Genomic DNA, 23,691 nt, shown 5'->3' on the forward strand with positions numbered 1-23,691 from the left:
TAGAGAGATTAATGAGTCTGCTCTACAGCCTTAGCTAAGGTCCATATGACTTTTAGCTCATGCAGTAGAGGCTCATGGATTTAGCTCCAGAAGTCCCAGGTTCGACCCCACCCACCAATGACCAGGGTCTGTCAGTGTTACACATCTTTTGTTTAATGCAATGTGATTAGCACAATACATTACAACTATTATTAGTCGTGATAATACTAATATTGATAATACTAGTAATAGGCCAACACTAGTTAGAGATCTTATGAGAAGAAAGAATGATTCAATTTGCAGAGCACATTTTAAGAGATTCAGTGGGCAACACATGTTGATTGGCACTGGAAGGGAAAGTTGATGGCAGAACAACAGGAGGCAGAAAAAGATCTTGGATGGACAATGTGATATCCTGGATGGATCAAAAGGACTATTCATCCACAAAAGATTAGCAGAGGATCATACAGAACAGGCTAAAATGGTTGCAAACCTCCAGTAATAGATATGCCACATAAGAATAATTGATACTGGTGAGTGGTGCAACAAGTTTTCCTTTTAGAGATATGTTATATGTAGGTGATATTTAAAAACATTTAATCAACATATATTTGTAACTTTTTTTTATTGGCGACAGGGATGGAAGGATACAAAAAAGGATCGTCATGCACCGTAGTGCTCACCCCTTTTACCAAAGTATACCATTCATCCAGATTTAGTATTCAGTGGAATCATATTGCTGGCTTGCATCTTTTTCTTTGCTTTCCCCTCTCAATCACACTGAGGTTTTGGCCATAAAAAACTTTGTAACATTACTTTTTGCATATTAGCAGCAAAATTCTCCGATACGAACCAAACTGATTCCTCCTCCATCCTACGGAGGTCATGAAAAAAAAGTTCTGCCCTTAAAGAAGTCAACTCTTCCAAGGCTTGAGAGGGGGAAAAAAGGAAGAAGTATGTGATATGACATCTTCTTGAGCTGTAATGCTAGGACTAGCAGGGACAGGAATATGTGATAAACCATCTTCAGCGTCAGGACGTTATAAGAGCTAACAGCACCAAAGTCACCTCCCACCCAACAATTTAAATAATAAAAATGACATTTATAAAGAACCTTTAATGCCGAAGCATATTTAAAAAGTGAGATAAAAAATACATTCTGATCACTTCCACCACCACTGAAATACTGCCAGCTCTGGGGTGGGAACACTGCAGCTCTTTAACCTCACACAGCAACACTAGCAGTTGAGGCCAATTTAGGAATACTATAACCATCAAATTATCAGGGTTTCTGTGTCATCCAAAGTAGTAAGGACAATAATATGTTGGTTCTCTCTCATTCTCAAAGTAATTTATTTAAATTTTGATTCATACAAACCTCTCTAACATCTACGAGGTGGTCTGGCTGCAGAATAGGAACTCTCTTTCCTGCTGGCAACTTGTGATGTCCAACATTAAAAAAAGAAACTGGATTTTGGCTGGGTCTCCTCTGAACACCAGGAGAGTTGCCACTTCCTTGGGATGCAAGAGAGAAGCTGCGAGATTTCAGTGGAGGATTGTTCTAGTGAATAAACAAGAATATAAAGAAATTTAAAATTCCTCATACTCAAAAAATATTTCATTAGGCACATAAATCAGAGTATAAAATCAAGAATTAAATAAAGTGAGCGAAAGCTAGCTTAACTCACTGTTTTTCAACTACTCTGGTAATTAATGTGCACAAAGTGTTAAGTGAGGAAGTTATCTGTTCCTTTGTGCTATTTCCTGATAATTGTCTTGCTCCACTGCTTAAGTCAGCTTGTATTTGCTTACATGCAACCCAGGAATTGCGCTGAAACAATATACGTCACTTTATATGATTAGGAAGTAGGCCTTTCAATTCAGGTTTGAGCTCTGCAGGAAGATTAACATGTAAACTGAGAGGCAACAGACTACGCAGGGGTGAACCTGACATTTAATAGAGAAGAATTTCATTTACAACCATTTAGAAGACAAAGTGAAACACATGCAGGACTTGTCTATACTTACAGTGCCACAGCACTTTGTGAAGACGCTACCTACGCTGACAGGAAAGTTTCTCCCATCGGCGTAGGTACTCAACCTCTAGGAGAATTGGTAGCTTTGTTGATAGGAGAATCCCTCCCTCTGTCTACACCAGGAGTTAGGTCGGTATAACTATGTCGCTCAGGGATGTGGATTTTATACCATAGTTATAACGACATAAGTTTGTAACTTAAACCAGGGCGCAGTCTGATGATAGGGGAGTCACAAGGAGTTAATCCTGCTTTAGAAGGACCTTAGATTTTGGATTTTTTTCCCCCTCTCCCCAGATTTTAGGTTAAATGAAGCAAAAATTTAAGAATATACTTCTATAACGTACAGTCCACGTATACCCTAAATCAACAAAGTGTTGAAAATGGATTGTGAAAGGAGCTAGCAGGCCTTAATCATCAGGCTTGCTAGAAAGTCCTCTCAAGGAACATGGACTTATGGAGTTGCCTTTTAAAAAAAGAAATCTAATTCAGGGGAATTAATTTGGACATAAACAAATTTTCCGTTTAAACAAGCCAAGCAAAAAATGAAAATTACAACTGGAAATCTGAGCTACAATTCAAAACTCAAGTTCTAAAACCAAGAAATTTAGGACCAAAAGCTGTATTCAATATAGCCACACTCCCTGAGTTTTTCAAGTATTGAAAACTATCCAGATAACAAAACTTTAGTAGAAATGTATTGGGGGGGCAAATACAAAAACAGCCTAAGTACAATAATGTGGTGGAGCTGACTTCTTGTCTTACGAGATAACATTCACCCTTGCTGCAGCAAGATATCCTTGTTAAATAAAAGAATGTGACCTCCCCACAAACATTTTCACCTTGATGAATGTCTGCATTGTATCACTGCCATAAACGAACTCCTGAAGTCTTATTCCTTCACCCTCAATTCACTCAGGGTCATACCTTTAAAATGGACCTGCTAAAATTAGGAATTGCATGACACAGTGAACAATACCTTTTCATCAGATGTCTGCTATGCTACTCCCCGTCTAGTCAGCAGGTCAATACAGGAATTAGTTTACAAAACTTAAAAACTAAATAAAAATAAACATTGACTTTTTAAAAAACAACATTTCTAGAAATGCCTTAGGAGTAAAATATGGTTTTTAAAATCACTGAAAATTAAAATAAAAACATCAGGTGATTTATAGCATGTTGCTAGAACAATTTTATTGTACACTTGAGGTTAGGACACAAATGTTAACTCAAGTCATTAAACTCCAAGTTTCATCCTAAAATGTACCTGTAAAATATATCTGGTATAAACAATCAATGAAGGAGAAATCAAGCTCCAACCATTAGTCCTTTTATGGCCCTTTCCTCAGGGCTTGTGGGGTTACCCACAAAACAAGCCATGAAAAACACTCAGCTTTAAAACCCCCAGGGGCTTCAGCTTCCTCTTCCTTTTATACTCTGTACTATCAGCAATATGACCAGCTGGGACCTGTTAACCCTTCACAGGCTGCAGTACCTTCACCAGTTCATAGTATCATATTACATATTCTAGGAAAAGGCCATTTCTACTCCAGACTATATGTCAAGTGTACTCAGCCACACTCATGTTTCCTCTTTAAGTATTGGGAACTTTTCAGATTTCTCCTTAACCTTATCTGGCTCATGGATTAATAGAATATATCAGTTTTCAATTACTTTTACCACAGACCCTAACTGATAAAGAACATGAATATTCTCTCATATGTTTTTATTCAAGAACACATTAAAATCATGCAGTACCTTTCCAATTGCTTCTGTGTGATGCTGCGTGCATATCTGAAGTCTGCTAACCCAATGCTGCCGTTCTTTAGCATCAGTGGCTGATAAAAAGCAAACAAAAATAATTTTACAGGAACAAAAATTGAAGTATAGGCAAGAGTACAGATAATTTTTCTTATTCCTTTAAAATAACACTAATGTAGCACTAGTACATGATAAGCTTTTTTTCTCTCTCTGGGTAAAGAGAGAAACCAAATAAAACTATTTATATAGTGCATGGAACCAATACCATATCCTAGTTTTATTGTCCTTCAGAAGGAATGTACAATTTCCTCTTTGGTAAATCTACACATGATACCAGGAAACATACACAGGTCAGGAAGAATGCAATGGTGAGCCTCAAGGGAATAGGAACAAAAAGACTTTAGCCCAAATTTCCATAAAAGTCTTTTCCCTGGCTCTAGACTAAGATGCCTGTATAGCAGTGGTTCCCAATCACTGATACTTGAAGCTTTTTTCCATTGGAATTATTGGCTGGCTCTCTTCCCACCAGCAAAAGTTACCTAACATAAGTTATGAAACACTGAAATATAGAATTTAAGGGACTGTCTATTGAGGTTCCTCCCCATATCAGATTTATGGTCTTGGACCAATCACCATCCCATAGATTTTGGGGTGCCACACACAAAAAATTAGGATATTATATTCTGTGTGTGCAGTTTTGTTCATATGTTTCTAAAGCAAACAAAGAGACAACCAAACACAAAAACTACAACCACATATAGGAGGCAGGAGTATCCTCTAGTGGAAAAATCTTCTGTCCAAGAACTTAAGTCATACCTCTTAGTTTATACTGCTCTCCACTAGCAGCATTAACGGTGAAGGTATGCGAGTCTTCATCGCTGGGTGAAATTACAGCTCCAGCTAGCTGCAAGGTACCTCTGGGCTTTTGATTTCTAGACTGTTCATTCACGAAGTACTCCAGCAGGCCAGCTTCATTGTTTAAAACAAAAAATCTGTGATTGTGATAAAAAGTCCATTTATAAAATAAAACTAACACACATATTTTTAATATAAATAATCATCACCCAACCAAAACTATCTCCACATAAGTTTGGGGAGAATTCGTTTTTGTTTTAATCGGACCAGGAGACGTCAAATGGTTTATGCAAATACCACAAGTTGCCAACACAACCTCACCAAATATACTAGCTATAGCTTAAAATTGCCCAAGATTAGACTCATACAAAGATTCTTTAAAGATCAAACCTTTGCATGGTGTACGTGAACTGTCACTAAGTAAATTAAAAGTACATTTATGATACTTCAGGAACGCAGTCTTGGAAGACTTAGCACTGTGCATATGAGAAACTTTAAGACAAAGCAATACTAGCTACAAAGATAGGGGAGTGTAATTTCCATCACTGGACCAATGCTAGTTAGGAATAGACACACTCACAACTTATGCAGCACACAATAGAAGGTATTTCAACAGGTGTCCTTAGCTCAACTCTCTGCCACTACTGTTGTGCAACATACTGCATTAGACAGCTTGTGCCTCCAGCCACAACGTTGGTTGTATTGTTGTAGTGCCATGAAAAGTTTGAGAAAGCGTTGCTGAATACCCCCCCTTACACACATACATCACAGCAACCAAAAAAGGCCATTGAAATGCTTAGTAGTCCCTCTCTGCTTTTCATTAATCTCTCAGTCACATGCTAAAACAAAATGTTATCCCTAATATGGATGTAGCAGGTCCATCTCTTATCTACTTGTTGGTTTAATCCATATTAAATCTGAAAAATACATAAAAGTATTTTCCATTATGTTAATTGCTGAGCAGAAAAAAAAACTGTGTGAAAAACATATCGATTTAGATAATGTCAATCAACCTTGTTAAAAAAATGCTACAAAAAAACAAAAATCAGACTTACCGATATTGCCAGCCAGTGACGAGATTGGTATATTTCATTAAATAGCCATAAATATTTTCCATGTGATCACTGTTAGAAAAACAACAAGACAAAAACCAGTCAGATGAGACCAAATAAAGTAACAATTAAAACCATTAAAGTAGAAGATCTAGATTTTCATTTATGCAGTCTAAAATCCACTTTCAGCAAACTGCTCAAAATTTATTTTAAGAAGGAGAATTTGTCTGAATTTGTTTTTGCAGGCTTACTGCAGAATAAAGAAACTTTAAGCAGACTTATTGGACTATCAGTAAAACTAAAGAATGAAAATTTTCAATATTGTTGAAGCAATGAAAGACAGTCTGGATCCGTAACATAAAATAGACACTTCTGGATACATTTATGATGCTTCAATATTAAGTAGTCAATATACTATTTATGACACCTGCCTGCCTACCCACCCCTCTTCTCTCGGGGGGGGGGGGGGGGTAGTTTTGAGTTTCTACACAAAATTAATTTTTACCACCTTAAAAAAGACCCATATTAATCTCAGTAATTAAAAAGAAATCTGTCATTAGGCACTACTAATTAAGTAAATAAAGTTCTATTTATGTTGAATTTCCAGAACAATCAACAACTACACTAAAACTGCCATATTGCAAATAAAGAAGATGCTCTGAGAAACCCAAGAGATAGTTTCAGATCACATTAAGAAATACTTTAAAGTATTAAAATGTCTTCACCATTTGTTTTACAACAATTTGGCACAAAAGATAAACAAATAACTTCTCTTCTGGGGCCCAAATCTGTAAGAAGCTCAGCACTATCTCCCAGTGAAGACAAGAGGCAATGAGGGCAGTCAGTACTTCGCAATATTAAGCTCCATATACAGAACTATTAGTATATATTTGCCAAAATAGTTACTCACTCTGAATGTACTTGTTAGGGATGGTCTTCTTATGAGACCAGATCAGAGTTGTATTACAGTAGTTCCTGTAGGCCCCATTGTGCTAGGCACCATGCACACACACAGTGAAATATAGTTACTGCGGAAGAGGTTACAATCCGAATAGACAAGACAAAGGGTGGAAGAAGTTCTCAATTTTACAGTGGAGGAATTGAGGCATAGAAAGATTAAGTGACTTGCCTACCATCACAGAGGAAATATGCAGCAGAACCAGGAACTGAATCCAGGTCTCATAAGACTGCAATCACTGGCTGCAATGATAATTGTTTACTTTTACAGAGAATTATAAAGATAATTCTCTAATAATATTTTCATCATAGTTAAACCTCTAATTAAATCTCAAACGTTTGCCTTATTATAGTAGTTGATGGTTCTTACATTGCCCAGAATTCAGAATATATGGGAACACCTTACCTAGATAACTTACTGATAAGTAAACAAGTTTTTCATCTTTACTAAAAGAACATATGCTGGCAGAATATGGCTACTGAAGTCAAGGGATTAATGTAAAATCCATTCATTAACAAAGACTGCTAGGCACAGTGGAAAATCTTTGTCTGTATGCACAAATCAATCTGTTGCCTACGTTTTGTTTCCAAAAGATTTCACTAATATGACAATGTTAAACTGTTTATATATGTGAAATTCTTACTATTTCAACATTATGTAGAAAAATTACACCCAATTACATCTTAAAGTCTTTTTTATGACATACCTAATCGGACAATCCAAAGTAACATGCTAAATCATTATTCCAGTAAGAGGTCTTGCTGACTTTGTCTCTATGAAGGTATTCAGTTTATGAATAATACTCTTAAATTTTTCTTTTTTGCAGAGGAAATCAAAACAAATGGCACTAATTCTTTCACCCAATTATAGTACATTAAAAATGGCACATCTGAAGCACAGAGCTTTAAAGAAAAAAAAGTAGGTCAATTTAATTTTATGTAGCAACTGGCTTGTGACCTATAAAACACAAGTGGCTATAGTTGCATGTGGTCATATAGCATTACAAAACTAGGTCTACATAGGGCTGAGGAGAGGATCCTAGTCTACCAGACAGACAGACACTTTCCTAAAGGCATCATGATTTTGCTAAAGCAGCTGGACAATTAACTCTATCACACACAAAATGTAGAAACTGTGTTGGAGGACACAAATGACTGCAACTTTTAATAAATGAGGACCTATTTTCCCCCTTTGGTAGTCTCCATCAAAGTTCTTTCCTTTCAGAACTATGCCCAGAGAGCATGTAAATAACAGACAAAACATAAGGACTGAAACATTCATCTTAGAGAGAGAACATAAGAAAGAATTGCCTAACATTATTGAAAATCTACCAACATTTCTCATGTCAAAAAGTATTCTATAGAAACCCAGTGACTGGTTCCTTTCCCAACTCCATCCATTCTGCACAAAAACAGGTCATTCAAGCCTCCTTTTCATCAGAGAATTGCAGCACAGCAATTTAAACAGGTGTGACAGAACCAATAGAAGTTGCAATATTGTGAGTGAAAAATTAGCTCCATCCTGTTTCAAACAGTACACCATGTCCACACACAGCCCCCCCCCCTTTTAAATATCGTACAGCCTCAGAATTGTTCCCCCAGCCCACAATTCCATGAATGCCTCCTTGGACCCAGTTAATAACTTCCATGTTTTTGGTTTGTCCGGTGGATGTTTTGAATGGTTCCGTCCTACATCTGAGGATCTACATGAGTCATGAGACACTAGAAGATGCCACGGTGGAGGAGGTCCAGCAACTCCTGCCACACCACTCCCAGGCTTCAAGGCCTGGTATATAGTATGAATTCCACTGTCTTTGGGTGACGCTGCTTGCGGATTTTGTGAGCGTGTGTGCGCTCACACACACGTTTATTTGATCTTTTCATGTTGAAAACAGTTTATTCCCCTCCCCCACCTTTCATAGCTGCAACAACAATTCCATTCCCCAGTGTTTTCTTCTAGGAGGGAGAGACAGGTATGCTCTAGATCTGGAGGGAAGACATCTTTTTGGGTCCCTCATTATGGCCTATAGTAAGTTCCTCATCTTCCCTTCCCCAAGTAATGCTGTCAAGGATCCTGAGGATGATTCACTCTTCGAAGAGTGAGGAGAATAATAGGTGCTGGAGAACCCAGGGGAGTTAAGTACATATTCACGAGTTAAGTAGAAGAGTGAGCTGCCTGTCTATGTAACCTCTAACTAATAATCCTTTTGTGTTTTCTGTTTTAAACTGCTCAGGAATACAGAGATGCTGCTCAGGCAGTGAACTGACTGTTGTGACAACTTCCAGTAAAGTAAATTCATTGAGGTATGTGCCGGACACTAACCAACCGCTGCTTGTGTCCTTTCTATATAGCAAGAGAATCCCTATGGACAAAGTCTACATGTTTTAGAAAGTGTTACTGAAGATGTATTTTTCATTCTACAGTTGTAACTTCCTCTGCTGCTGCCCTGGAGGTTGGGGCAGTAAACCTGGAGGGTGGAGGAAGCAATGGGCAGAGCTCAGACCTGCTGAGCACTGCCTCTGTGGCTCGTGAGCCTGCACACAGCCAGTAGGTAAGTGCTCTGAGCTGCTGAAGGTGTCACTGACGCATGGGTACAGGCACTGCAGAATTGCACTAAAGACCAATTGCTGTTCTGAAGCCCATATTATAGAAATCAATTCTGTTGTCTTAGTCTAGTTCCTAAATCAATAGATGTCTATGTAACACAAACATGCCAGAAACCATTAGAAGAATTACAGAACATTGACAGGTTTGGGAAATAATTATGTTCCCATTTCTGTTTCTTCTCCAGAGTGGGATGCAGTAGCTGAGTGAGCATGATAGGAGGAATCTTGTGGTCCTACTGCAACTGCCATTCCTGCTTGTGTGGATAAACGGGACTTTAGTGTCTGCATAGAGCACTGGACTGACTACACCAAATTTCATTGCCCCTCCCCCATACAATCTATTTTGAAGCAATTCACTCAGACTCTGAAAAATTCCTCACTTTAATCATGAGGAAACCTGCCCAAAATAAGAGTTAGTCCATGATTCATTCTAAGATATAACTACAAAACATTTTAGTAGCAATATTTGCAGACAAGATCAAAACAGAACAGAGTGGGTTGGGCGTGCTCTAATTAGAGCACAACAATCTCCTCCACTCTTTCCCCCACACCCTATTTAAAAACCGAGCTTAATAGTTCATATCCAGCTGTTACCAGCTGGATCACCCTTTTCTTCTATGTGGCAGCATTAAAGTAACCTTGCAACAAAGAATCCCCAGTAAGATGGCAGACTATTTATAGTTGCTCAAACAATACTACAGGTCTAAAACAAAATCATTCGGGGAAGGGAATCATGCAGTCATATATTCTTAGGGCCCTTCATTTTCAGTTCTTTTATTTAATTTTTCCCAGGAATTTATCTGTGTTTATTACTGTGTTAACAAAAACAGATTAAAATCAGTGGAAAAAACTTAATTTTCTGCGTAAACATGGGGGGGTTATTTTGGTGGACGGAGGGACAGGGGTAAAAAGTATTCATAGAGTAATACTTTGATTAATTGAATTCAGTATGGTTTGCTGCAGAACCAAAACTCAAAACACAGTGCCACCTCTGAGTTTAAGAAAACAATACATCTCTAATCCCCAAATAAAACTTTTCATTTGAATAAACAGTTCACTGTTGTAGACTTAGAACTATTAGCCCATAAATATTTACATTTAATAATTGGGCCACACCATTTGTAGTGCATACACTCAATTTCATGTTTTCCGGTTTTGTTTTGTTTTTTTAAATTTTCAATTAGTTCCTTGTGGTCTGAAATGTCTCCTGATACAGATTTTCATTTTCTTTCCATTTTAGTGTGTCAGACCTTTAAACGTTATCTTCTAAGAGTCTGAATGTATACGTAATAGGTGTGAGATTCATCAGTACATTTAGAACTTGCATGCCTGTTTGTTGTGTGTATCTTTTAGATTACTACACAGCCTTACTTTAACAGGCAGCTTGGCATATAGACAGACTAGTATATGATCGTAATACATCTCTCTCTTGCAATGTATTGTATTTTCCTAATAAAGCAAGTTATTTTTTATATATTTGAATGATATAAAAGTAGGGTGAAAATCAGAAAAAGAACAATACTTTTTGTAAAACCCAGGACTTTTTCAGTAAAAATATCGGTTTCAACTGAAAACAAGGGACTTATATATTCTGAATACAGAATTTTTTAAGGGAGAAACAGAAACGGTATAAACTGTCTGAAAATGCTTCAGAACTGCTACCATATTATTGGCATACACAAAATAAAAAAGTATCAAGATTTGAATCAGTTGCACTCATTTAGAGCTACCTAAACTTTGGTGAAGTTTTAACAACTTTGGACAGAAAAAAGGTGTTTTGAAATTTTAAAGGACAAGCTTGCTTGTAAACATGTATGAAGTTCAATTTTTAAAAAGTTTGGTCTGAAACTTGTCTCCAATCTCCTTCGACTGGATTCACCCACCACTTTTACACGGCATGAAACCAACTGCAGAACATAAATCAAGCCCTGCCTTTCATTTACACATCCCTTAGAACACCGTACACTCAGAAAAAACAGAACCACCACCATGCTTCATGACACCACAATCTAAATCATGCTTATGCTGTAAAATAAGTGTGAGGAAATTCAGAGTGGTAGCTTCTGCAAGCAACACCTCAAGATGAGGAAAGGAAACCAGCCAGTAAAGGAATATGGCAATCCGCATACTATGTTTTGGAAATCACCTTATCGGATTATGATGGTGAATCAGATGGTTTAAAAAAATTAATGAAAATACATAAGTAACAGTGAAACAGAGAGCTGTGATCTTCCCAGTCCGAGGACACTGACTGAAACATAGGGAAGTGCAGCTCAGCAGATGAATACAAAAGGGAAGTGACTTGGAGACTTTCACAGTGGAATTAAGTTAACTTCTAGTGAGTAACAGTGGAATTTACCTTAACCCCACATGGAGTCTCCTGCCTCCCACACATTCACCTACACTGAGCAGCACTTTTCACAAACTATGCCAGCAGACGACATTTTCTGAGTACAGTAGGAGCAACATAGTCCCCATCACCTTAGTATCTGACCAACTCACAATCTTTAATATATTTATCCTTACAGCACCCCTGTAAGGTAGAGAAGTGCTATTATTCCCATTTTACAGAGATTAAATAACTTGCCCGAGGTCAGACGAAGTTTGTGGCACAGCAGGAAATTCCACCTCGGTCTCCCACAACCCAAGCTAACCAATGAACCATCCACTCCCTCATCGAGATACACCCAGTAAGATACACAATTAAGGAAATAATTAAAGCTTGGCTGGAAAAATTTACCCAACATATATCAGCCTCATGACTAAGCCTCCTCACCAGGTTTAAAACTACTTGTGTTGCCATGCCAAAGTCATGCCCTCTTTAAACAGAAGTATATGCGCACATTTCATTCTGTACTATCATGGAAACCAGGGTGGATAAAAATCATTTATTTAAAATCGTTTTTTTTGGATAAAATGCTTTTTGAGGAAAAAACCTGTCTAAACATAGTTTTAATTTAGATATATCTTTGAGCTATAATGTCTCATCATGGAATAGGGATTATAAATTCTAATTCTATAGTATGAGACAGGTTTCAAGTGAGCTGTAGCTCACGAAAGCTTATGCTCAAATAAATTGGTTAGTCTCTAAGGTGCCACAAGTACTCCTTTTCTTTTTAGTATGAGATAATCATGTAATGTTTAAGAAAAGTTTTGTAAACATGTTTTGTAAACAATAGTTCATGGATTAGGGACCCCATTTTATGGGGTTCCAGGAGCTTCTGTATAGATTATTTAGGTTAATTTTTCTATCTACCCAATGGGACTCAGTGTTCAGTCTAGAAGATACCATCAGAGATGCTTTGTTTTGCAGTTCTCAAACTGTGGATTTGTGTCTCGAGAGATAACATGCTTGTTAACAGCAAAAATGTTTGGAGAGAGTGAAAGAGAGAGAGAGAGAGAAAAAGAGAAATAACAGACATCATCCCTATTGTCCCTCTGCAAGTTTGTTTACAGAGTCGATCCCTTACCTCTCTCTAAAAGTGCAAAGTTTCAAAAAGTTCAATGAATAGAAGATGGTTGGGGCGGAATAGATCTGGAGAAGAAGTCTGGAGATAAATGTGAGAACGGAGGGACAGGCAGTAGAAACAAAAGTGAAACTGTTTGAGCAGCATATTCCAGAAGTCTTGAGGTCTTTTTGAGCGTAGCCTTCATTGAGTTGAGATCTACCATACCATTCTCTCACTAGAAGGGGAAACCTATTATGGCAGACCCAGTTTGGGAATAAGAGCCATTCAAGAAATATAGGTTTGCTGATGAGGTTTTAAAGAAAGTCACACCAGTGAACTGGTGGAAGTCACCTAAGCACTTGGATTCAGACACTGTTGAAGTGATAATCTCACTTTTAACAGCAGTAACTTCTTCTGCTGGTGTAGGAAGAAGATTTTCTTTCTTTGGACTAATTTATTCCAAATTGAGAAATCGTTTGGGACCTGAAAAAAGCAGGAAAGCTTGTTTTTCTTTTCCAGATTATGAACAAACAGGAAAATGAAGGTGAAGATGACTGAGTCAGCTGCAGAAGCCAATATTTTAAGTTTCTCATGTTAACCTGGCTGACAGTCTATTTAATTTTTTTTTAATATTTCATTTAACTATTTTAGTTAAACAATTTTAACAAAAACATTGAAGTTTTTTTAAAATCAAGTTTGACTAAATTCAAAAATTCATGCGCTTGTTTTGTTAAAATATTATGTTTGCTGTTGAAGAAAAAAATCCAGAATACATAATGTTGTTGTTTTAGTTAAATAAAACTAATTTAAATGGTGATCTCCTCCTAATACAGCATGGCAAGAAAATCCTCCAAGTATTAATGATTAACCTGTTGAACTGGAGATAGTTCACCTCCCAATAACTTCATAAGTATCTGCTTCAATTACCTTTGTCCAAAAAAAAAAATACAGCACTATTTTATTGGGTGGAAAATAACACGTATGCTCTTTTCAGGGATCTACAGAATGCTTTTAATATTCTAGAATTTGGTCTGGAAATTCAGGCATTAGCTTGGTCACAGATTAACTGAGTAATGGAAAATAGGTGGTAAAACATCAGAAAAAAATAGGGTTGTCCTTAAAGTCTTTATCAGGGTACTTCATGGATCAATATTAAGACCGCATAAAAATATATAAAAATAATGACCTTCTTGTACAATTCACTCTAAATCTGTGATATGCATATCTGATTCAGTTATTTGTAACAGTGAAAAAGTGAGTGAAGTGTTCAAAGTGACTTGGGAAAGGATTTTGAGTATCAGTAATATAAACTCTACACTATCCTATTAAGTGGATAGTAACTTGAAATTGTTACAACCGTTCATAACTTATCTAAGTTGCAGGAGTAAATACACTTGGATGTAAGAATTTCTAAGTCCTGACAAGCTTCAGAGGGGTAGTCCTGTGCCACCGTATAGACTAACAGACATATTGGAGCATGAGCTTTCGTGGGTGAGTACAAAAGTCCTGACAATATTCTCAGGCCCATAAATAACAAAATTAAGACAACCAATCTCTCAACAATCATTTAATCTAGAAGACTATATTTTCAAGAATATTAATAAAATAGTTTCCACTGTATTACAAAAGATGAGTTATGTATACAGTAAAAGTATTAGCAGAATTACAGCACGAACATTGTGTAGATGTTTCACCCCAAAATAAGATATACTGGGAACACGACAATGTGGTCCAATTCCGACTGGGGCCTTTGGATACTACCACAGTATAAATATTTACTACTAAGGCTATGATTTTGGCACTGAGGTCACAGAAATTGTGAATCTAAATAAAATTAGTTAAATTCTGGAAATGGCTGTGGGAAGAAGAGGGAAGTACTTCAGCTGCAGAGCTAGGCCCAGCTTCCTGCTCCAGGTGTTGCTATCTAGCACCACTCAGGTTTTCAGTATCCACCCCTCTTGCAGCTGGAGAAGGAGGGGCAGATGGGCCAAATCAGAATGCCACTGCAACCTAGCACATGGGGTCACAACACCAATTAAATTTGGTCCATCTACCCCTCCACCTACAGAGTGGCGGATACCCAAAGTTTAGAGGCATCAGGTCTCATGTCCAGAGTGGGGAGCTGAGTCCAGGAACTGCTGCTGCAGGGTCAACTTGCTCTCAAACCCTCCCCTGACCCAAACTTTTCCAAGATCTCACTGACTATATATTTAGGCCACCAAGGACATGAAATGTGTTTTCTGTGGAATGCCTTGAATGAGAAGTACATGGCTAATCTGCCTAAAAGCAAAACCACATTGCCCCTGCCAGGAATGTTGGTGACATTCCTGTGACTTTTCCTTGAACCTCTGCCGTGAAATTTACTAAAACTTCTTGTGCCAAAATCTTAGCCTCATTTACTGCTCTCCTGTAGTAGTTGTAGTCTGCCACTTTTATTATAATAAATGTCAAATATATTATACAGGTAGGCATGTGTTGCAATGAAATCCTTGCACCTATTTTAGAGAAATCCAACAAGAACTCATTTTGCACTCCTCTGTGAAGCCTTTATTTTGTTTTTTGAGATTCCTCGGTGTGCAGTAACTGCTTTTACAAAATATGTCCATATATCATAAAACAAGATTGAACCCTTATGCGTTCCCTTGATAAACAAGCTTCAGGCCCAAACTTGTATACAGTATTTATATGGAAATGTTGATCTTTGATAGTTCTTAGCTAATGGAATTTATTTATAAACTTTGCAAGGACACCACCACCAAAGCACCTGCTCATGTCAGACCATGTTTATCTTCACACCATCATTCTAAGTAAGGGCGGTTACACTTAGAGAACTGCAGAACAGAAGACTGAGTTACTTGCCCAACATAACACAGGAAGTTTGTGGCAGAGAAAAAACAGAGCAAATCTGAGCCACAGTCCAGTGTCTTAGCCACAAAACCATCCTTCCCTTGGAATCACTCCAGGCTGCTAAAGTTAGGCAGCTCCTTATATACGGCACTTTCCAACTCCTTTACAAACACCCCTCTGAGATAGGTAAGAATTATCCCCATTTTACTGATGGGCAAACTATACCACTCAAGTACCTTTTCCTAACAAGCCAGATTACTTCATAGCCCACACACTCCCTTGAAGAAAAAAAAGGGGGCAAGACTGTCATAAATATAAAGGGAAGGGTAAACCCCTTTGAAATCCCTCCTGGCCAGGGGAAAGCTCCTCTCACCTGCAAAGGGTTAAGAAGCTAAAGGTAACCTCGCTGGCACCTGACCAAAATGACCAATGAGGAGACAAGATACTTTCAAAAGCTGGGAGGAGGGAGAGAAACAAAGGGTCTGTGTCTGTCGGTATGCTAGTTTCTGCCAGGGATAGACCAGGAATGGAGTCTTAGAACTTTTAGTAAGTAATCTAGCTAGGTATGTGTTAGATTATGATTTCTTTAAATGGCTGAGAAAAGAATTGTGCTGAATAGAATAACTATTTCTGTCTGTGTATCTTTTTTGTAACTTAAGGTTTTGCCTAGAGGGGTTCTCTATGTTTTGGAATCTAATTACCCTGTAAGATATCTACCATCCTGATTTTACAGGGGGGATTTCTTCATTTCTATTTACTTCTATTTTTATTAAAAGTCTTCTTGTAAGAAACTGAATGCTTTTTCATTGTTCTCAGATCCAAGGGTTTGGGTCTGTGGTCACCTATGCAAATTGGTGAGGCTTTTTATCCAACATTTCCCAGGAAAGGGGGGGGTGCAAGTGTTGGGAGGATTGTTCATTGTTCTTAAGATCCAAGGGTCTGGGTCTGTAGTCACCTAGGCAAATTGGTGAGGCTTTTTACCAAACCTTGTCCAGGAAGTGGGGTGCAAGGTTTTGGGAAGTATTTTGGGGGGGAAAGACGCATCCAAACTGCTCTTCCCCAGTAACCAGTATTAGTTTGGTGGTGGTAGCGGCCAGTCCAAGGACAACGGGTGGAATACTTTGTACCTTGGGGAAGTTTTGACCTAAGCTGGTAAAGATAAGCTTAGGAGGTTTTTCATGCAGATCCCCACATCTGTACCCTAGAGTTCAGAGTGGGGGAGGAACCTTGACAAAGCCTCAGATGTTTTTCAAGAGACAGATTTTAGATACCTAAACAGTTATGTCCAAGGATCATTAAAATGTAAAACTATTTTTCCACAACTTACTAACATTAGTCCATTTGTATTATTACTGTTGGCCCTCTGTCAAGTGACAGCAGATGTCAAAGCCTTGCAGGCCAGCTTCCTTTTGTTGGAGAAATCAGTGATGCTAAACCAGGATATATTCTTTGTGCAACTTGTTTACTTCACACTATATATAGCAGTGCTTGAACACAGGTGGTCACAAAAGGCATGCAGGCAGGCCTCATTCAAGAAACTCTGCCAAAACACCAATGCCCGGTTCCAAGGAGCAAATATGTTTCAAAAACTGACCTTAGTAAGGCAGATTAAAGCAGAGAGCAAACTCCCAAACTGCTTGCCATGGCTCTCCACACAAAAAAATAATCTAGTAAAAAAAATTAACATTGATGCAACATTTCAGCAGACTGAGAAGTGCTTGCATGCTAAGAGAAAACTTGAAGATTAACAGCAAGATCTGACGACTCCCATCACAACACCTATTTATTACAGGATAGTACATGAAGGCACCTCCAGGATCAGGGCCCCATTGTACTCAGCTATGTACGAACACAGGAAACCAGAGTCTCATCCACCGAGAACTTACATGTTGCCTTCAATTCAACTGTAACAAAGTGAGTAAAAAAAACCAAACAAATAGCAGGAAAAGGGAAAGAAGAGGGTATTCGTAGCTAATAGAAGGCACAACCCTATGTTTTTGAAAAATGTAAACTAAGTAACGGTTTTAAAAATTCCTAATTGAAAGGTAATACCCCGATCTCACTTAACATTTGCTCATCTAAAATCTCAGGAAAAGTGTGCAGGGGCTTGCTGACTATATTAGTTTATTCCCCTTGCATATGGACTGTCCAAAAGTTTCCATCTACATAGCATTATTAGTTCCCTTTTAAAAAAGCAGGGGTGGGGGGGGGACAAAACCACCCCACTACTTCCTCTGAGGACAGGTTCCTAGAACTGTGGTGCCACACCCATGCGATACTGGGAAACCACCCAAATCTCAAGAGTTCTCCTTTCCCTCCTGCTGTCTTTTGGGCATGGGTGGGACCCTATAGGCATCAAGTGAGAGACAGCAGAAGTTGCTTGATCATTTAAAGAGCATATACTCTGACATCCTATTTTTTTCTCAAAAGCTATTTAGAAGGGGGAAATAAAGTAAGATTCACTGTGCAATTCACCAGCATTTCAATAGTCAACTGCAAACTGGAAGCAGCGGTTCCTGTTCCATCATTTAGACTTGTGGCAGAAGAAGTTGTATTTTTCACACTTACTGTTTTCTGTGGCAATCAGCACATTCTCCTCCACTCAGTCAAAATACAGTGCAAGCAAATCTAGGAAACAAGTTCCTCTAGGGCAGTGGTTCTCAACCAGCGGTACACAGAGGTCTTCCAGGGGGGACATCATCTAGATATTTGCCTAGTTTTACAACAGGCTACATAAAAAGCACTAGCAAAGTCAGTACAAACTAAAATTTCAAACAATTACTTGTTTATACTGCTCTACTATATACTGAAATGTAAGTACAATATTTATATTCCAATTGATGTATAATTATATGGTAAAAAGAAGAAAATAAACAATTTTTCAGTAACAGTGTGTTGTGACGCTTTTGTATTTTTATGTCTGATTTTGCAAGCCAGTAGTTTTAAGTGAGATGAAATTTGGGAGTACAGAAAACAAATCAGATTCCTGAAAGGGATACAGTAGACAGACAGTTGAGAGCCACTGCTCTAGGGTACTTAAGGAACTAACTGAAGCAATCTCAAAACCATTAGCAATTATTTCAAGAATTCATGGAGGATGAATGAGATCCCAAAGGACGGGAAACGGGTAAACATAGTATCTGTTGTTAAATATGGGACCAAATTACGGAGGAATTACAGACCATCAGTCAGGCTAACTTCGACACTTGGAAAGATACTGGAACAAATTACTGATCAATCAATTTGTAAGCACCTAGATGATAAGAGGGTTATAAGGAATAGCCAGCAATCATGTTAAATCAGCCTCATTTCCTTCTTTGACAGGGTTACTGGCCTAGTGGATGGGGCCGGGAGAGGGTGGGAAGCCGTAGACAAAATATATTTTGATTTTAGTAAGGCTTTTGACACAGTCCCACATGACAGTCTCATAAGCAAACTAGGGAAATGTGGCCTAGATGAAATTACCATAAGGTGGGTGCACAACCTTTTGAAAGACCATACTCAGAGTAGTTAGCAATGATTCACTATCAAACTGGGAGGGTGTATCTAATGGAGTCCGGCAGGAGTCAGTCCTGGGTCTGGCACTATTCCATATTTTCATTAATGACTTTGATAAATGGAGTGGAGAGTAAGCTTATAAGATTTGCGGACATCACCAAACTGGGAGGTGTTCGGAGGGCAGGATAGGAATTCAAAATGATCTTGACAAGTTGGAGAGTTGGTCTGCAATTAAGAAGCTGACATTCAATAAATTGCAAAATACTTCATATAGGAAGGAAAAATCAAATATACAACTACAAATGGAGAATCACTAGCTAGGTAGTAACACTGCTGAAAAGGAGCTGAGGGTTACAGAGGATCACAAACTGAATAGGAGTCAACAACATGATGCAGTCATGAAAAGGCTAATATCACTGAAGTATATTAACAGGAGTTTCATATGTAAGACATGGGAGGTAACTTTCCCCACTCTGCTTGGCACCAGTGAGGCCTCAGCTGGAGTACTGTGTCCAATTCTGGACACCACACTTTAGGTAAGATGTGGACAAATAGAGAGAGTCCAGCAGAGAGCAACGAAAATGATAAAAAAAAGTTTAGAAAACCTAACCTCTGAGGACAGAGTAAAAAAAAGTTAAAAAATTGGACATGGTTAGTCTTGAGAAAAAGAAGATCTGATGACAGTCTTCAAACCCATTAAAGGCTGTTATAAAGAGGACAATGATCAGTCATTCTCCATGTCCACTGAAGGTAGGACAAGAAGTAATGGGCTTAATCTGCAGCAAAGGAGATTGAGTTTAGAAAGCTTCCTTCCAAGAGAGATTGTGGAATCCTCATCACTGGATGTTTTTAAGAACAGATTGGATAAACACCTGTCATGGATGGTTTAGGTTTACTTGGTCCTGCCTCAAGGTGGGGGACTGGACTGGACAACCTGGGGGTGGGCACACTATGGCCAGCCAGCCGTTTTAATCCGGCCTTCGAGCTCCAGGTAGGGAGCAGAGTCTGGGGCTTACCCTGATCCTGCGCTCCAGCCGGGGAGCAGGGTCGGGAGCCACTCTTCGTGGTTCCCGGAAGCAGCAGCACGTCTCCCCTCAGGCTTCTACTTGTAGGGGCATCCAGGGGGCTCCACTCCACACACTGCCCCAAGCGCCACCTCCACAGCTCCCATTGGCCGGGAATCACGGCCATTGGGAACTGCAGGGGCGGCGTCTGTGGATGGGGCAGCGTGCAGCAGAGCCACCTGGCCATGCTTCTGCATAGGACCCAGAGCGGGGACATACCGCTGCTTCCAGGAGCCACTTGAGGTAAGCGTTGCCCAGAGCCTGCACCCCAAGCCACTCCCCCGCGCCCCAACTCCCTGCCGAAGCCCTGATCCTCCCCCCCAACCCCAGCCTGGAGCACCCTCCTGCACCCCCAAACCTTCATCCCCAGCCCCACCCCAGAGCCTGCACACCCAGCCAGAGCCCTCACACCACACACCCCTGTCCCAGCCCTCCCGCACACCGAGCTCTTCATTTCTGGCCCCACCCCAGATCCCACACCCACTCCTACACCCCAACCCCAATTTCGTGAGCATCCATGGCCCACCATATAATTTCTATACCCAGATGTGGCCCTCGGGGCAAAAAGTTTGCCCACCCCTGTGATAACCTCTCAAGGGCTCTCCCTTAACTTTTCTAGGATTCTGTAACACAAAGACATCAATAATTTGAGGACAACACAAAGTAAGCCTCTAGAAGTGCTCCAAGACACTTATTTCAGTTAAACACACTGCTTACCCCTTTCCATTTATAAATGTTTCAGGCTATAACCTACTACCTACAAGAGATCATCCCTCTTTGTTCTAAGTTCAAACTGAGAGGATTTGCTATTACATTAGATTCTAGTTCAATAACACTGCTCAGTTTTTATAGCAAGGCTGAAATCCGAATAGGTTATAAGATATTAATATTTCTGTACCCACTGAAAGCGCCAGTATGCACTGGGAGAAAAGAGTTATTCCCCCTGAAAACTTATTGTCAACAGGAATTTTAAATCAGCCCTAAGTGTTTTGAAATACCATTCTGCCTGAACTTGCAAGACAGGGAGGGAAAGGCTGCATAGTAATACCTACTGTCCATTATATTAATGAAACTCCTTAAGTGACCACGCTAACTCTGCTAGGGCAGAAATTAGCAAACAGAGCAAAGACCCTACACCTAATGAATAAAAAGCAAAACATTGCTCTCATTGGACAGCTGTAAAATGGCCTGTTTAACTGCACTGTCATTTAGAAGGCTCTTTAGCACTCAAAATATATCTGCCATACAAACACACTGAAGTGGGTGTTTAAACAAGCAATTTAACTTCTGCTTACATTAATACTGAAACTACTCTGTAAATACATCTAAATTTAGCAAAGACTCCTCCCACATACACAACTATGATCATCAATTCAAAATGAACTCTAAAGTAAATCTATGGGCGACACTGGCTTACAGTATCAGAAGTACTGGAGATTTCAGAAGCCTCAGTTTGAGGCATTTTAAAGAGGCCCAATTTTCATAGGGTACATTCTCAGCACTTTCTGAAAAACAGGACCCTTTAAAATATCTCAAATTGAGCACCTAAAAATGGAGACATGCAAAACCACTAGCCATTTTTGAAAATCCTATGGTTGTCTTATCTGGCTTCTGAAGACCACCATTAAAATCATCATCAATACAGTCTGGCATATACATCTAGATAAAATGAACTGCAAGGTTTTGGAGATGGATGTGTCAAACAAACGTCCCAAGATGCCAACATTTCAATAGTATAGTTATGTTACACAGTGGAGCACAGAAATTGTTACTGTCTCCATAGGTATAGCTTCATTATCATTTTTATATCAACAAATTTCCCTTTGAGTCTGGTACCACAAATTAAGCAATGCACCACTTCACTTAGTAATTGCAGTTTCTGATAAATATCAACAGAACATTCACTTGCTAGTCTCCTGACATCAATTTCATTCAGTTCAGAAGGTGAATCAAAGCTGCTCTACTCAGAGTTACGTTACAACACAAAATTTGCTTCTATGCATTTTCTTGGAATTAAATGTCAGGCTTATTCTTGAAACCAAATAAAGAGGATTTCACTTTTAGAGTAATGGACCCTAAGCAATAATTATGCACAGAAATAGGCAAAAAACAACAACAAATCTCTAAAAGAAAAGGAGTACTTGTGGCACCTTAGAGACTAACAAATTTATTTGAGCATAAGCTTTCGTGAGCTACAGCTTATGCTCAAAAAAATTTGTGAGTCTCTAAGGTGCCACAAGTACTCCTTTTCTTTTTGCGGATACAAACGAACACAGCTGCTACTCTGAAACAAATCTCTATAAAGCGTATCTAGGTTAGCACAAGCATGGCCCAGAACAATAGTTTGCTCTGCAGCTCCTATGTCTCTTTTCACAACTGCATTTCTTGCTAAACAATAGTACGTAGTAGGTCCCAGCCTACCAAGAAACATGAGAGGGTTTTCTTGTAACTATAAAACTACCGTATCCCGGAATAATATTGATACTCTACATGGCTATTATAGACTTTGCAGCAAACATCAAGTCATAAGCAATCAATTATGCAACCGATTGACATCCGCTATTAAGTCCTTTCACCATCCCCTAAACCACCTTTGGAAGAATCTTGGAAGAAAGATCATTAACTGTTAAGTGCCACATCTCAGAAATGGTTCAAAATCAAGACTCTCAGATTCATTGGTTTTATTCTGTGTGTGTGTCAGCTGAAAAGCACCTAACAATGCTAAATTCATTTTACAATAAACTGCAATTTGTCTGGATACTCAGAGGATTGTTTCAAATACTATGCATGCACACCACAAAATTAAAAGTTAAAAAAACATTAAGGTTGCAAAGTCAAGCACTCAAAAGCTAGGAAATGCCAGAATTAAGGTTGCCTTTGCCATTTTAATTTGACCTCCATAATAGTGTTTAATTACATGGGTTTTTTTGCCATACCTCATTCAGAGTACAGAATAGACTATGCTCATTTAACAGCTATTCAATATTGTGTTTTCTCCTCCTTGCTCAATGTGTGGCCCCATGCCTTATTTGCTGTACATTATTCAAACCTTGCTCTGAAGACAGAATTATTAAATTTCCCCATGGGCTTTTCTATAGTGTGCATCACTGTTGTATCTAAGTGCTTCACAAACATTAATTTATTTTCACAACACCCTGGTGAGATGAGAGGTATTATCCCCATTTCAGAGATGGAGAACTGAGGCACCGAGAGATCACGGTCAAAATTATCCACTAAGTTTGGATGCCCAATCTGAGATGCCCAAGACCTGATTTTTCACTGTACATAGCATTATATAGCATTTTATATATTCAAAGCACAGCTCCCATTGACTTCAGTTGCAGCTGTAAGTGCTCAGAACTTCTGAAAACCCAAGCCTCAGAATCTGGATGCCTGACTTGAAAAAATAAAGAACACACAATTAATGACCACAAGTGAAAAGTTTGGTTTAAGCAATGACTAGCATCACACAGGAGTTCTGTGGCAAAAACAGAGATGGAGCCCGCCCAGTGTAGATGCAGCGTTCGGGGTATCTAGCTGCTAAAATCTAAGATGTCTCTACAAAGCATGTGCACACTGCAATTTTGCA

The 23,691-nt window shown here is 38.9% G+C and overlaps 1 protein-coding gene across 2 annotated transcripts in view; it reads right to left on the reverse strand.

Moving 5' to 3' along the window:
* Nucleotides 1-23,691, reverse strand: part of OSBPL11 (oxysterol binding protein like 11) — a 63,036-nt gene that overhangs the window by 31,122 nt on the left and 8,223 nt on the right. For both annotated transcript variants that reach the window (XM_048870425.2, XM_048870423.2), the window contains exons 2-5: nt 5,684-5,752; nt 4,590-4,765; nt 3,771-3,850; nt 1,358-1,540 (exon numbers count right to left, since the gene is read on the reverse strand). In XM_048870425.2, the coding sequence (XP_048726382.2) occupies nt 1,358-1,540; nt 3,771-3,850; nt 4,590-4,765; nt 5,684-5,752 (508 nt within the window). The remainder of the gene's footprint in view (nt 1-1,357; nt 1,541-3,770; nt 3,851-4,589; nt 4,766-5,683; nt 5,753-23,691) is intronic.

This window comes from Caretta caretta, chromosome 11 (assembly GCF_965140235.1).
Source record: "Caretta caretta isolate rCarCar2 chromosome 11, rCarCar1.hap1, whole genome shotgun sequence".
NCBI lineage: Eukaryota > Metazoa > Chordata > Testudines > Cheloniidae > Caretta > Caretta caretta.